Source organism: Carassius carassius, chromosome 20, assembly GCF_963082965.1.
Source record: "Carassius carassius chromosome 20, fCarCar2.1, whole genome shotgun sequence".
Taxonomy (NCBI): Eukaryota; Metazoa; Chordata; class Actinopteri; order Cypriniformes; family Cyprinidae; genus Carassius; species Carassius carassius.
This window is the reverse complement of record NC_081774.1, coordinates 14,450,884-14,467,057: the sequence shown is the minus strand read 5'-3', so window position 1 is coordinate 14,467,057 and position 16,174 is coordinate 14,450,884. Positions and strand designations below refer to the sequence as shown.

The following is a 16,174-nucleotide window of genomic DNA, read 5'->3' as shown; positions in this document are numbered from 1 at the left end:
CAGTAGCTCACTGCAGGACAGATGGAGGCGCCGCTGCCCTCACTTGCTCTTAAAACTCTTTGTCATTTTTGGTCATACAGATAAGAGTAATAATGCATCTTTTGTATCTTTATAGATTCTATGTTTGTTCGTGTGCAATTAGAACAACAATGAAAAGTAAATAGAAAACAAATATTCTTAGATAAGGCTATGTAATTGTAATGATATTAAACCTTAATATTCATCCGGAAGAAGGAGGCGGGAACCGGCGGACAATCAAACAAAGACTTTAATTACAAAATAAACACAAAACAGCGCACCAGCCCCTCACGGACGACTGATGCACACAAATAAAAATCAAAACACCACTAAAAGCCCAGGCCTGGTCCTCTCTCGTCCTTCACTGTCGTCGCTCCAGTTTTATATCCTTCCATCTCCTACGTGGGACTCGAGACCGGCGGTGGGCCGCAGGTGCCACTGATTTGCCCAATCATTGCCGGCCTCCCTCCTTGTTCCCATGTCCCTCGGCCCCGCCCCACTCGCCACAGTAATCTATTATTAGACTATGTAATATTTTAGTGCCTTTCTGCAAAACTGAAAAATAAGTTTTGTCCATTTTATTAAGTCTAATTGAGGGTGTTAAATAGAAACCTCATCCTGGGCCTTGTTATGCATTACACACAGAGAATACATCATGCTAAGTCCCTAGAAAGGCTTGTCTTTAAATGCCTTTTACACAATATCTTTATTACACTCTTAAAAATAAATGTGCTTAAAAAGGTTCTTCACAGCGATGCCACAGAACAACCATTTTTGGTTCCACAAAGAACCATCTCTTTCTTACCTTCTATAATCTAAAAAACCTTCTTTTGCCACAAATAACCTTTTGTGAAACAGAAAGATTCTTCAAATGTTAAAGGTTCTTTATGGAACCATTTAGACAAAAAGGTTCTATGGCATCATGAAGCACCTTTATTTTTAAGAGTGAAGGCCCAGTGGCGAGAAGACCCACTGATAAAATGCCAGATATTTCCTTTATTTTACCCAAAAGCTAAACTTCTAACTTAGGGCTAATTACGGCTTGGACACAGTAAACATCTCCCTTCTGGACCGAAGAAATCATAAGCAGTAACACTCAGTTCCAAGAAAACCTACAAATTCACAGTTCAGCGGAAGAAGGGAGGAGAGTTGAAGGGGGAGTGTGGTCATATGTGCGTCACGTTGCTCTCAGTCAGCTTCAACCTGCCAAGGAAAACGATATGCCTCTGAAGGGCTTCTTAACTTGGCTTTACACACATGCTGGCAAATGGGCTCTTTGGATTTAAACACTGAACAAGTGTATCTGTATAATGAATAAGAAAAGAAAAAAACATATATAATACTAAAACCATATTTCACTGATTTTCCACACCTAAGCTGTTAACTACACTGAGAAAAGTTAGCTATGTCCATTAAAATAACTTATTCTCCATAAAGACAGGCTATGATTTATGTCATTTATGACTTTTTATATATAGGCTACATTGTATATATATATATATATATATATATATATATATATATATATATAGACATAGACATAGACATGAATTGGAGCCAGACTTTCACTAGTAGCCTAAGAGTGTAAGATAGTGCGCTGGCCTCATGCTGGCTGGAAACGTGCCCTGTTCAGGTAACCGGCGGGTAGCAGAGCACCTTGTGTTTGCCTCCTGGATCCCAGCAGCACAGTATAAAAGCCAGATGCAGCAGTGGACAGGATGAGAGATCTCCATCAGGATAACTCAGACTCACGGAGCTGCTGCTTCACTGCACACTCAAACAGATACGAACACTTCAACGGTACGATCTTGATGCAGAAAACTTACATAAACCTTTATAAACTTTTTTTTATATACTTTATATGTCATTTCAATATTTAAAATGTTTTTTCGCTCTTTTGTCTTAATAATATATATATTTTGAGACGTAAATGTTCAAGAGTATTATTTTATTTGCAGATAATCACTGATTATTAACCCAAACGGGGATGAAGAGCATCAGCTTTTTTACCGACATGCTGCTTCTACTCATAGCCAGTGATGCGAGCGCTTGGATTATCAGAAATGCGACTGAAACGCTCAGCGGAACTAATATCACTATCAATAAATCGCAAATGGGGACTGACGGAATAGCATCCATCCCCAAATCGAGGCGAAAACGGTACATTTCGCAAGGTGACATGATAGCTATTCTGGACTATCACAACAAGGTGCGAGCGAATGTTTTCCCACCTGCAGCCAACATGGAGTATATGGTAAGGAACCAACTCATCCCTCTCATCTGTCCATCTTTCCAAAGAAACAATATGCAGCATTTTACCTCTCAATAGCAAAACTATAAAAAGTGTATTATATTGACTTGCGGTGCTGCATCTATATAATTCGACAGCTCCTCCTGCTGGATACAATAAAATGTTATAAAAGCCTATTATAATAGCCTCAAACCATTTAATCCCAAAGATAAATTTACTTTTTAGCTTAAAAGGTATAAAAAAACCTTGTTAATTTATTGTACACAGAATTTTACAATCACACTGTCCTGATTTCATGTAAACATTTATAACAAATGAGTTTGTGTGTGTGCATGATTAAATGCCATCTTATTTGAAACACATAGGTACGATTTCCTGAATAGTAAAAATTGTAAAAATAATTTTGCATTTTTACCCCACACAATTAAATGTTGTTATACTGTTTCAGGTTTGGGATGAAGGCCTGGCCAGGTCAGCAGAAGCTTGGGCAGCCATGTGTATTTGGGAACATGGACCTTCTTACCTTCTTCGATATCTGGGTCAAAACCTCTCAGTCCGAACTGGCAAGTAAGTCTTGCAGATGAACAGTTGTTTGCTATTGATAGAGCTAACTCTCAGATCTTTATTATTCTTAGAATAAAGAAGTATTGTGTTCATTTAATGGCTTGAAATGTCACTTTGGCAGCATTATCCAATTAAGGACTCAAGGCAATGGGCCAGACCAGAACCATGTTTTGGATGCTGTTCAGTGGATAATGCTTCTTGTTTTTTCTCTCTTGTTTTCTAAATTTCACCCAAATTGTTTCTGCTCCTGCCAGTTACCGCTCCATTCTTCAGCTGGTTAAACCTTGGTATGATGAGGTCAGAGATTATGTGTTTCCATACCCACATGACTGCAGTCCTCGCTGTCCGATGCGCTGTTATGGAGCCATGTGCACACATTACACACAAGTGAGTTTGGTTCCAAGTCATAATTCAGATTAAACATACAGTAAAATAGGTGACGCTCTCTGAATTTTACAGATGGTGTGGGCATCATCAAACAGAGTTGGATGTGCCATCCAAACCTGTTACAACATGGTTGTGTGGGGCGCTGTGTGGAGGGAGGCTACTTACTTGGTCTGCAATTATTCTCCAAAGTTAGTCATGTTTTTATCTTTTAATGCAACTCTAGCCAGATATTACACACACAGAGTGTACCCTTCTCAGTCTGATAATGCCAGCGCATGACTAAGGTTATGCATGCTCATCTTTATGGTATAGTTTTAAAACAGTCTATTTTTCAGGGGCAACTGGATTGGTGAGGTACCTTACAGAATTGGTGTGCCATGCTCAGCCTGTCCTCCAAGCTACGGAGGTTCATGCAGCAACAACATGTGCTTTCCTGCCATCAACTCAAACTTCATGTACTGGTTTAAATAAGATGTCTGTCATAAGGAATAGTAAAAAAAATAATAATAATAAAAAAAAAAAACACGGCCATCCAAGATTTAGATGAGTCTGTTTCTTTCTCAGAACAGATTTGGAGAAATTTAGCATTACATAATTTGCTTACCAATGGATCCCCTGTAGCGAATGGGTGCCGTCAAAATGAGAGTTCAAACAGCTGATAAAAACATCATAATCGACAAATACTCCACAGTGGATCAAAAACATCTTGTGACATGAAAACCTGTGTGTTTGTAATAAACAAAATCATCATTATGATTTTTAAAAAGACTTGCTTCTGGTTAAAATAGAAGTCCTCTTTCCAAAATATTGCACGACTTCCCAATATTGTGGGAAGTCGTGGCCTAATGGTTAGAGAGTCGGACTTGCAATCGAAAGGTTGTGAGTTCGAGTCCCGGGCTGGCAGGAATTGTGGGTGGGGGGAGTACATGTACAGTTCTCTCTCCACCTTCAATACCACGACTTAGGTGCCCTTGAGCAAGGCACCGAACCCCCAACTGCTCCCCGGGTGCCTCAGCATAAATGGCTGCCTGCTGCTCTGGGTGTGTGTTCACAGTGTGTGTGTGTGTTCACTGCTCTGTGTGTGTGCACTTCGGATGGGTTAAATGCAGAGCACAATTCTGAGTATGGGTCACCATACTTGGCTGAATGTCACGTCACTTTAAAAAAAAAAATCTTCCAGTGAAGCATCAGTATCTGAGTCAGTATCAGAAAAGAAATACGCACTGATCATTGTTAGTCCAGTTCTAAACAAATATGTCAGTGGATTTTGCATGAGAGGATAACAGGGGAATTACTTTTTCACTTAAAAAGCGTTATTATGGACTATGGGTATTTTTGTTTTAGCTAGAAACCACATTTTAAAGTTAAAAGCCTTAATAATGGATTTGTTTTTAACAAACATGCAGCTTTTCACTTTCCAAGATGTTAATTGATGAACTTGAGTCATGTTCATTACTCGTGGATTATTGTGATGTTTATATCAGCTATTTGGACTCTTATTCTGACAGCACCCATTCACAGCAGAGGATCCATTGGTGAGCAAGTGATGTAATCTGTTTAGATCAAGAAACAAACGAATCTACATCTCAGATCTTTTAAATCTATATTGATTTTGTACAACAGATATTTGCCTTTTTGTATGTGATACTGTCGATTCCAGAAATGGTGCTAATGTTAATACAATCTTAACATGACTGTTTTAGAATCAGCCATCATATTGATGCTCATTAATAGATTAGTTCATTACTCTATACTTTTATACACATGTATTTCTTTATTTTGTAAAAAGTCGGTTTCATTAGGGCTTTTCCAAGGTACTTAGACATAAAACATTCAAGCTATTTTTGGTATTTTTTTTTTAATTTTATTTAATTTTTAAAGCTGTCCGTGCATTTTCAGGACCAAAATCCACTTTTGTAATGATAATGTTAAATGTATTTTCAGCATTTGTATTTGGTCATGTAAAGTTTTCATATGTGTTTCTTTTATTTTATGCTGTTGTGTACATGCTGCTTTTACTTAAATTGGTAATCCATGATAACTGATCATGAAATGGTGCTCTTCTATGACAAGGATTGCTACTCTGAATTTGAATTGCTTTAAGGCCCGTTCACACCAAGAACGATAATTCTCAAGCTAATAATTCTCAAGCTCATTACAGCAGGATTGATTCTGATTGGTGGGCAATATTTTATCGTTCATCGGGAAAAAAAATCGTTCTGAAAGTGATTCCAACGATATCGTTTCTCTGTGCCTTTATCGTTATAGTTGTGGTGTGGACTCTGCTATTCTTTAATATTGAGAACGATTTTTAGAACTACATCTTTATCGTTATCGTGCTTGGTGTGTATGGGCCTTTATACATAATGTTTACTGAACAGTAACATTGCTATGGTTACGCTTACATGACCTCAGATTGTGACCTCTCCCCGACTCCACATCCTCATTTTATAGTTCTCTGGAAGAGATAAGGTGCAAGCTATCAAATGATTGTATAATCTCATATAAATTTGTATTAAACATTATTTTTTGCCAGAATATTGTAGCAAACTGTTTTTTTAATTGGTGGCTCACTGAGACAGTTATTAACTGACATTAGTTCTTCATTCCCAGCTTATAGTAGCAGTATTGTTGTCTTCTTTTTTTCTTTTAAAAAAGGGATCGGTAGATCACATGATCTTAAATCTCCCTACACACAGGATAGCACGTATTACACTGAGATTATTTATTTCAGCCCAATATGCAGTTTTTGTGCTGAAAATATACTATTAAAGAAGTCTTTATTACTTGTGAGGGTGTTTTTGGGCTACAGTTTACATGAGGTTGACACTGCATTTTAAGTATTGCTTTTGCAAATATACACTGACATTTCTTCTAATTCAAGAGATGTATTGAGTTCATTTGTAAACACATTTCTAAGATGTTCCTGGCACATGTTGCTCATTGTCTTTCAGAGCCTGCTGCACTTCATGGCCTTTATTGATTTTGTAAATGTTTGTCTATGAAGCTAAATTGTTCCAGTATTCCTGGACAGTTTTGCAGCATTGCATTGCTGATCCACTTTCTAGATTTTCTTTTGTATTATTTATTTTTTGTTTACCTCTTGTGTAGTTTAATTTATGCCTTTCTGTTCTGTTTCTGATGAAAAATTCAGGCCTCAAATTTTGAGTCACCTGAAAATATTCCTGATTACTGTGCAAGACTGATCTGGTGAAAAAATTCTCAGCATTTCTGTATATTGATTAAGCTTAAATATGAGAAATAGTGAGCCAAAAGTATGTTTGCACAGGGGGAAAAAAACAAACCTATATATATTTTTTTTAATTTAGCAGACATCAATATTGTTAATGGATGTAAGCAGAAAGAAACTGAAAGACTTTCCCCCTCACCACCAACAAATAACAAACATAACAACCTAGCTCCCTCAGCAAAATGTAGGTCAGAACCACTGCATACATTAACTGGGCCTGCTGAAGGCCTTCATGGCCAACAGATACAATGAAATTACCATTCTTTTTCAACTTTATCAACAGATGTGCACATTGTAGAGTATACATCTAAAGGTAAGTTTTTCTATTAAGGTTACTGGATTTAAATATGCAACTTTGCCAGAAATACCATCTGATAAATTAAGCTTCTCATAAAATTCAAGATTAATCAGTTATGCATAAATAAATCCATATTGTTGTTCAGCTCAAATTTCATGTTTGTGGAGATTGGAGAGCATTCAGAGTTCATGGAGTTCAACGTTTTTATCCATATAGTGAAGGCTTAAAAAAAATAAAAATAAAAAATAACTCAATGCTGCCATCTAGTGTTTGTTTGGTCTGTGATACAGTATCTCAATATTGTACAGTCCATCGTTCTGGATAGATAGATAGATAGATAGATAGATAGATAGATAGATAGATAGATAGATAGAAAGATAGATAGATAGATAGATAGATAGATAGATAGATAGATAGATAGATAGATAGATATACAGTACAATTATATTATACAATACAACTATACAATACAATTATATCCTGTAAACCTAACTTTCACAGAAAACCTGGATTTTTACATAAAAAAAAGTAAAAGAGTTACAGAGTTACAGTAAAGATTTACTCATGGGGGCAAAAAATGCCCCAACAAGGTCAAAAATGTAAGATTCTACCATCTTTGTAGGAGGTCTACCTACCACACGCACACAAATAAAAATAGCATAAATCTTCGTTGATTTTGACTAGACATACAGAGCAGAAGCACCAGTATTTATGCGTATATTATTTTCATCGGTATATATGCTTCTGTGCTGTGGGTGTGTCGATGTGCGTGTGGGCGTGGCTTTTAAGTTCACTATAAATGAGAAAAGCAGCCCCACAAATTGAAACATTTCAAAGTAAAGTTACATTATTTTGCAGAGCAATGACTCATGATGACTCATTCATAAAGAAACCTCAAGAAGATCAAAACAGCTGGACACGTGTATTTGAAATACAAAAAAAGCATCGAATAATTATTTCAGCGAATCGACACCTGAGATAAACATCCACGCGCGGAACGGCAAAAGGTAGAGTGCTGCTTAAAATGTTTTCGTTATAAATATGAATTGAAAGTACTACAGGTGTTAGAAGGGCACGTCTAGTAAAGATAATATTAAATTATTTAAAGGTAGCATTAGAGTTACACATGTTACTAAAGATGCTATAGACTTCAAAGACTTGTGTGGTCAGATTTAATTCAGGACACGACCGTATGAAATATTGCATGTGTGTGGCAAAAGTCTTAGACAAGTAGCCTATGTGAGAAACAATCAGCGCAGTTGTAAAAATGCTGAAACTGCACTTTTCAGACAGGCATTTAATGGAAATACATCATTATATCACGTTATGGGAAATTCTGTATAAAAATTTATATAAGTATACATTTGTTTGCCTTAAAATTATTTCAGTCTGATAACAATTATTTTGATTTTACAGGCAAAGGACAGATACCACTTTGGATTTTGTAACTGACAGCTGTGGAAACATGAAGTGTGGACATGAAGATTTATTTAGTGGGTTTGTGCTGCTTGTGACTGTCCAATCTGTGGTTTCCATGGTGATTCCCAATGCCACCCACTTAGAAACCATCCTGGAAAAATACATGGATAAGGATGAGGCTTGGTGGGAATCCAAGTCAAGGGGTAAAAGAGCAATTTCACAGAGCGATATGCAACTGATTCTTGACCTACATAATAAGCTGAGGGGTCAAGTGTACCCCCCTGCCTCAAACATGGAGTACATGGTAAGATCACATGATTCTACATCAGTCACAATTCTACTGAATCATGTTCCTAACTTATGATCAAACCAACCATGAACATTTGACATTTTCTTCACAAATTCAAAAATCGAGGGTCAGACTTGGTTTTACCTACAAAACAGTGAATAAAAGAATTGTCTATATCTAATGGTCAATATTAAAATTGTACATTATTCTTCAAAATAATTAAAAAATAAAAGACTAAAACAACTGTTTTAAATGCTAGATTTAAACGTCATAGCATTAGAAAAAAAGAGTTTGAAAATGTGATACTTTGAGATTTCATAATGTTATTAATAGTATAATTCATTAAGTGTTTTATGGCAGCATAAGTAATCTAAATGCAAAAAAAAAAATGGAAATGTAAAATTGAATATGCAATATCTGAAAAGATATTTCAAATCAATTTAAAATTCTCTGATATCGGACTGATAACTGGCATGGAACATTTACTGTGCATCCCTACTTGAAATAAGTCTACATGTGCATGAAGCACAGAAAGAATCAGTAAATATATTCTAAAATGTAAAAACCTGTAAAATCATGCTACAGTACAACTTTCCCATTGAATTGTGAGTTAAAAGGCTATTTATACATTGGTGGGGTCATAAGGGGGATTATAAATGTATCACATGGCTCTGCCAACCGGTATTGGGTACCACACCATAACCGCACTTTGCACAAATGCACTAGAACACACTGAACTACAGTCAAGTTTGTGGTCTACAACAAACAGTTCATCAGGTCCATCAGGGAGGCCAAAATACAGCTTCTCCTTCCCACATTCTGTGGCTCACCTAGTGTACATGGCGCTCAGCCAGACCTTTCATTGCTTTCTGGCCAAATATGACCTGATACTTCTTAGAACCATCTATAGCTGCTTCGTCCCACTGCATTGCAGTTGGCAACAATGAAGGCAAATCAGACATCAAAGCAGAATAGAATATAACGCTCTAAATCAACAGAGACCATCCTTTTATTTTAGCTCTTAGGTCCAGTGTACAACACAGTAGTTCTTCTTTAATCCTAAAATACATGATGCATTTCTCAGCACTGGGACATGGATCATTTCATATGACTATCACTTGCAATCAACTGTAAGAGTAGAGTTTCAAAACATTTTTCTTAGACAATTACTTTTGAGTTGATAACATCTGTGGCGCTCTGGGACTCTGAACAATTCAGTATTAAATCTGTCAAATCCCAGAGCCCTGTATCCCACAGCAAAGTTTAACAGAATGTGTCTTTGTGTGGGGCGCATGTAGGGGAGGAGACATAAGATATCTCCATGTCACACAGTCCTCTGGGTAATTACTCTGAAAAGGAAGTAGAGGGAGTCACAGAGGATGCATATCTGCCTTGGATGCACCCAGATGGTCGCTGTAACTGCAAATTAGGCATCGCAACAAATAAACAATGTCAAGATGGGTCTCAAAGGCCACATAAAATGCCAGCGGGCTTTGCATCTCTATGCATGTTCTGCTCAGATGCGGAAAGATTGCTACAATTTTATGCACCTGAAAGACCAATTTTAATTTCACATTTATGATAAACATTTCAAAAACATGTTGACGACATAACATAATTAATACAGCTCGCATTAACATCATTGTAAACAGTACGAATCTTCTATTTTACAAGTGATTTATTGTGCAGGATAAAAGGTGGTTGAGGAATAGTATTTGTTGAGGACTGATGGAATGGAATATACCAGCTCTGCACATATGGAACAGATTAGCACAGGGCAGCAAACTACGCATATGTAATTTTAAATTAAGCAGCTCTGTTTTGAAATAATCAGAACACTGTGCTGAACAGTACACCGCTTATTTTTTCATACAAATCACTTTTAACCAGTACCCTAAAGGCAGTTTTAATATGGCTTTGTTTTGTCCCAAGTTAGTGAAACAGAAATTCTTTATGGTTTTTAACTCTAACTGGCCCACTTGTAGATTTGTATCAATCTACTGTACAGAACTAAACAACCATGCATTGACGTACATACTGTAGGCAGAACCAGGTTCAACAATTTGCCCAAAAAAGTTATCAGAAAATTTTTCTGATGTGTGTTTGCCATTTAAAATATTCTCTTTTATGTTTTAAATGGATGGTTCACCCAGATGGAAATTCTGAAATTTACTCACCCTCATATCCAAACTGGTATTACTTAAATTCTTCTGCTGAACACAAAATAAGATATTTTGAAGAATATTGATAACAAAACAGTTTTGGTAACCAATGACTTCCATTTTTGGAAGTCGTGGCCTAATGGTTAGAGAGTTGGACTCCCAATCGAAAGGTTGTGAGTTCGAGTCCCGGGCTGGCAGGAATTGTGGGTGGGGGGAGTGCATGTACAGTTCTCTCTCCACCTTCAATACCACGACTTAGGTGCCCTTGAGCAAGGCATCGAACCCCCAACTGCTCCCCGGGCGCCGCAGCATAAATGGCTGCCCACTGCTCCGGGTGTGTGCTCACAGTGTGTGTGTGTGTGTTCACTGCTCTGTGTGTGTGCATTTCGGATGGGTTAAATGCAGAGCACAAATTCTGAGTATGGGTCACCATAATTGGCGGAATGTCACGTCACACTTTCATTGCATGGACAACATTTAATTTTATGTTCAATTGAAAGAAAGCAAGTTGTACAGGTTTGGAGGGTGAGTAAACGATGACAAAAGTTTCATTTATGGATAAACTATTCTGGATCTTTTACGCACAAGACATGCACAGGTATGACATTGTCCAGTACAATTAGTTTCACGGGAAAATACTTTTGAAAAATGTCAGGTTTGATTAGAAGGTGGTTGTGGCTCTTCGCTGTGACAGGTGTGGGACACTGAACTGGAGAGGAGCGCTGAGCACTGGGCACACACTTGTCTGTGGGAACATGGACCGTCTCACCTACTGACCCGGATTGGCCAGAACCTGGGAGCTCACTGGGGCAGGTGCTGTATTACAAATGGATAAAAACAATATTGATGTCACATCAAATACCAATTGCATCTTACTTATACAATGCACTAACTGTTTGCTTTAAAAATGATTGTCTTTAGAGACAGACCTCCGACATTTCATGTCCAAGCCTGGTATGATGAAGTGAGAGATTTCAGCTACCCGTATCCACAAGAGTGTAACCCTCACTGCCCCTACAGATGCTCTGGACCCGTCTGTACACATTACACACAGGTAAAACCACATTCACGTTTGAACAATTTACATTTTGTGATGATACAAGCAATCAGTTGGGAAATGCTACGAAGTAATAGCGATATTATTATTTTTTCACAGCTGGTTTGGGCCACAACCAACAAAATTGGCTGTGCTATCAATGTGTGCTATAACATGAATGTATGGGGGATGATATGGGCCAAAGCTGTGTACCTGGTCTGCAATTACTCTCCTCCGTAAGAATGTTAAGCTATTTTTGTCATTTGCAGTAATATGTTATAATTCTAATAAAGCACTATTGTTAGCTTTTGTCGTGTGGCATCCATTTCACAGAGGTAACTGGTGGGGACATGCACCATACAAGCACGGGACCCCTTGCTCTGCCTGCCCACCCAGCTATGGTGGCGGTTGCAGAAACAATCTCTGCTATAAAGGTACTAAACCATAGTATATAGACCAAATATTCAGATGACAAAATTTGATTCATTGTTATGAGGTATTACACAGTTAATATATGTTTGACATCCCTAAACTAGATAGGAAAACAACATTTAGCTAACATGTTAAGGCTGTGGGTCATGAATCATTTGAATGATGTAATTAAATTGTGCTCTCTTCAGATGATGGCAGTCATTATCATTACACCCCTGAGACAGAGGAAAATAACTACATTGAACCAGAACCCGAGCCAGTTCGAAGCCACGACACCCCCTACAGAGATGAGACCCCAACACCTTCTCCCAATGAGAACATTGAGAGGAACGAAGTCCTAAGTACTTCCCAGATGTGTAAGATAACTTCACAGGCTGACTCGAGAAATTTTCAGTGGTTGACTTAACTGAACAGGGCTGAGTCTTTACTATGTGCCATCAGAAAGTATGTTTGCATAGATACTGCATGTATGTTCTCTTTTTCTTTTTTTTTGCAGCTCAACAAGTAGCATGTGATACTAGATTACGTGATCAGTGCAAAGGAACTACTTGTAACAGGTAAAACGGGTGGATTCGCACATCAGCTACACAAAGATGTGATTTGGTCATTCTACTATGAATAATTTCATGTCTGGTAAATCTTTAATCAGGTATGAATGCCCACCAGGCTGCTTGTACAACTATGGAAAAGTCATTGGATCAGGTCATTATGACATGGTAGGTAAATGCATTCGCTTTGCATTTTATTTATATCAATGTGGCATTGCACAGATTTACAAAATTTTTCCATTTACATGTATTTAAATGCTATATCTAATTTTGGACAGATTGTGGACAGTTCAGGGTCTCTCTCATTAAAGTTGCTGTTTTTCCAGCAATCCAGCATCTGTGGTAGCGGCTTGCATTCTGGAATAATAGATGATGATGGAGGGTGGCTGGATGTCACAAGGGTGGGCAGAAGGCAACGATTCTCAGTGTCCTTCAAAAATGGAGTTCAGACTCTGGCGTAAGTCACAGAACCCATACGTTGCATGCTTCTGGATGTGGGTTAAACAATGTTCTCACATTTTCCATGTTATTGCTCAGGAAAAATCAGAGTGCCAATGCCTTCACCGTATCAAATGTTCCAGGTAAGTGCACATGTGATTATTTTTAATGAGATAAACTTTCAGTTTCAGAAAATACATTTAATAAGTGTTTTATGACTTCCAGTGAAAGCAGTTAATTGTGAAACTACGGTGGCACAATTTTGCCCTTTCAAGAAACCTGTCCGGCACTGTCCCAGGTAAACTTACTTTTTAACAAAAATAACTTAATGGATTACACAAAATACTATGCAGTGAAATTGTCATTAATAGCACGACAGCTAACAAGATGTGTTTTTTTTCCAGGTTGTATTGTCCTCGTAATTGTTTGTACGACAGTTATGCCCGAGTAATCGGAACCCGCTATTATTCAGATGTAAGTCTTCGTGCCATTTAAAGGGACAGTTTACACAAAATTTTAAATTAGCCCATGATTTACTCCCCCTCAAGCTGTTATTTGTATATTATATGTATATGACTTTCTTCTTTCAGACGAATACAATTAGAGTTTTATTTAAAAATTTACTGGCTCTTCCAAGCTTTACAGTTGCCATGAATAGCTGTTGATATTCTATATTCCAATAGAACTCCAATAAAGTGCATTCATCCATCATAAAAAGCACCCTACACAGGGTTAATAGCGAATCGATGCATTTGTGTAAGAAAAATATCCATATTAAATGGATATTTTTTAGGCCTTTAAGCAGAAAGTCATATAAAGCTAGGATGGCTTGAGGGTGAGTATTTCATCAGGTAATTTTCTTGTTTGTGAACTATCCCTTTAAGGGGCTGTTCACACAGAATACTTTTTTTTTCTTTACATTGCATTGATTTATTTATTATTTTTACATGTAAAAGTGTTAGACTAACCATTTGACCATCATTTCACACATGGTTCAAAAAACATGACGGTCAAGTTACTGTAATATAGGTTCAGATAAAAAAATGCTAAAAATTTTATGAAGTCAGTGCTTCCAAATCCAGTGTAAATATTACTGATTCCCACATGAAATATTATAAGAGATCTCTTGAATACTGTACCTCAGTTGTTTCTCCTAGCCTATAATGAGATGAAATGGAGAGCAACTTTTCCAAAGTTTTCTGCTTCTCAGATTCTTCTTCTGAGAAACAGACCATAGTAGTTTCACATGTCTCTCACCTAAAGTTTTCTGCTTCAACTTAATTTAGCTTAAACTATCCACATTTCTTATATCTATATACTATTATAATATACCAAAAAAAATATTTTTGTTCCCCTAATGGACTTGAGGAGAATCATCAGAAATGAAGATGATATTTAAACATAACTGATTAATCACATAAGTCTCCTGAGCTATTAAAGGACAATACTATATTCCTCTGGGTCGCTCTATTGCAGCTATTAGAAAGAGTCACTGTTCTGTTACCACTGCAGTAGAAAATGACCCATTTTTCCTTATTCTGTCCCATTGAGCAGAATTCCAGTATATGCAGGGCAGCTATCCACGCAGGGGTGATTCGAAGTGACTCAGGAGGTTATCTGGACGTAATGCCTGTGGACAAGAGGAAGCAGTACAAGGGCTCCTACCAGAATGGGATCACCTCAGAGAGGTACTGAGAGGGTGTTGAGTCAGCTTTTGAGCTACTACTGCTGTAGAGCTGATCTTTCCTTCTTGGCTTCAGCTGGTCTTCAGACTAACTGTATCTAATATCCCTCTATATGAGCTTGGTTGGATAACGTAATCATTTTATTTAGTGGGTGGCTGAACGGTAATCTTATGAACTCTGTTTCTCATCTGCAAAATAAAACCAGACCACCTACACAGTCTGGTTTTGTTTTGCTTCATTACATAGCATTTTGAAGGTATCTTGAGTATCTGAAGGGTGATTAATGAATCATACTAGCATTAAATCATATATGTTTCTGTCCTGCTGGTTCTGGATTAATTTTGGCCATTATTCTTCCATTTAGCCTACAGAATCCCTCAGGAGGCAAAGCGTTCAGAGTGTTTGCGGTCATTTGAAACCATCGTCCAAGGACAGATGCAAGGAAATAGAGCTCTTGGTAACGTAACAGCCAGTAATTACCACGCATTTGGTTTGCTGGTCTTGCTGTGCTGGATTTTAGGCCAGTGCTGTCACGAAAAATCTCATCAACAGGAAAAAAAAGACATTGACTTTGACACCATCTGGCCCTGAGAAAACAAAGTCTCCATGATAAGTTTTTCTCTGCGTGTAAATGTCATGTATATATGTGTTGTAAATATAGTGAATTTGATCCATTACATTCATTCTTGTGTTTTTATAAAACGTATATATTTGCTAAGCACATAAAGATATTAAGCATTCCTTAAAATAACAAAATAGATAATTGTGCATGCAAACACAAAAGTGTTGATGGCTGAACATGTCGAATGTGTGGAAACGGCCTTGTATTACAGTTTATATTTTTGTAAACATATTTTTATATCGGTGTTCAGAAGCTGCTTATTGGTGTATTGCGCTTTACAGTATATTATGCTGCATATGTTCAGAATTTGATACTGTAACAACCTGGCAGGCCAGGAAATCATTATTGCTTTAGAATTAGAACAAATGTACCACAAAAGGAGACACATTTTTGTGTTATTTATTTGAATGCAATCTAAAATAAAGATATTTAGACTCATAATTCCACTGTTATAAATATTACTATACCATCCTATCATGACTGTGAGTATTAACATCTTGAGTGTATCTTAGTGCACTATATTGAAATATTTCATGTGGTTCCATCACAATGTCCAGTTTTGATGTATTATGTATTTTAATTTCTGTGATTGTTGGCTAAACACAGCTGTGAGGTTATTTCAAATTCGAGACTCTGGAAGGCGCAGACGGAGCCTCTGCACCTTGAAGAATGAAAGCCAAACGTGCCTCATGTGAAAACACTCAACTTCTGCTGGCGCTGCACAGGCACCACAGACAAAGAAGGACATTGTGTGTATGCTGGTGTGTGTGATGAT

At 37.3% G+C, this 16,174-nt stretch overlaps 2 protein-coding genes across 2 annotated transcripts; both read left to right on the top strand.

Annotated features, from left to right (window-relative positions):
• The first annotated feature begins 1,672 nt into the window (after positions 1-1,672).
• LOC132095800 (peptidase inhibitor 15-like) lies at positions 1,673-4,015 on the top strand. Its single transcript, XM_059500889.1, has 6 exons — positions 1,673-1,818; positions 1,977-2,272; positions 2,718-2,836; positions 3,088-3,220; positions 3,293-3,408; positions 3,556-4,015. Exons 2-6 carry the CDS (start codon positions 2,006-2,008, stop codon positions 3,689-3,691), a joined length of 771 nt encoding a protein of 256 aa, XP_059356872.1. The 5' UTR covers positions 1,673-1,818; positions 1,977-2,005; the 3' UTR covers positions 3,692-4,015.
• A 3,561-nt stretch (positions 4,016-7,576) lies between these two features.
• LOC132095799 (cysteine-rich secretory protein LCCL domain-containing 1-like) lies at positions 7,577-15,840 on the top strand. Its single transcript, XM_059500888.1, has 15 exons — positions 7,577-7,775; positions 8,185-8,491; positions 11,333-11,451; positions 11,560-11,692; positions 11,795-11,910; positions 12,008-12,108; positions 12,295-12,462; positions 12,603-12,663; positions 12,756-12,822; positions 12,981-13,111; positions 13,192-13,235; positions 13,318-13,390; positions 13,497-13,566; positions 14,647-14,780; positions 15,142-15,840. The coding sequence occupies exons 2-15, from the start codon at positions 8,234-8,236 to the stop codon at positions 15,191-15,193; spliced, it is 1,527 nt and encodes a 508-aa protein (XP_059356871.1). The 5' UTR covers positions 7,577-7,775; positions 8,185-8,233; the 3' UTR covers positions 15,194-15,840.
• Positions 15,841-16,174: the final 334 nt, after the last annotated feature.

Bases quoted from the DNA above. Each gene is read 5' to 3' on its own strand.
- LOC132095799 (XM_059500888.1), top strand. From the start codon at position 8,234: ATGAAGTGTGGACATGAAGATTTATTTAGTGGGTTTGTGCTGCTTGTG. The intron at 8,492-11,332 runs GTAAGATCACAT...TCGCTGTGACAG, and splicing joins CCTCAAACATGGAGTACATG to GTGTGGGACACTGAACTGGA. The intron at 13,112-13,191 runs GTAAGTCACAGA...GTTATTGCTCAG, and splicing joins AATGGAGTTCAGACTCTGGC to GAAAAATCAGAGTGCCAATG.
- LOC132095800 (XM_059500889.1), top strand. From the start codon at position 2,006: ATGAAGAGCATCAGCTTTTTTACCGACATGCTGCTTCTACTCATAGCC. The intron at 2,273-2,717 runs GTAAGGAACCAA...ATACTGTTTCAG, and splicing joins CAGCCAACATGGAGTATATG to GTTTGGGATGAAGGCCTGGC. The intron at 3,221-3,292 runs GTGAGTTTGGTT...TGAATTTTACAG, and splicing joins TGTGCACACATTACACACAA to ATGGTGTGGGCATCATCAAA.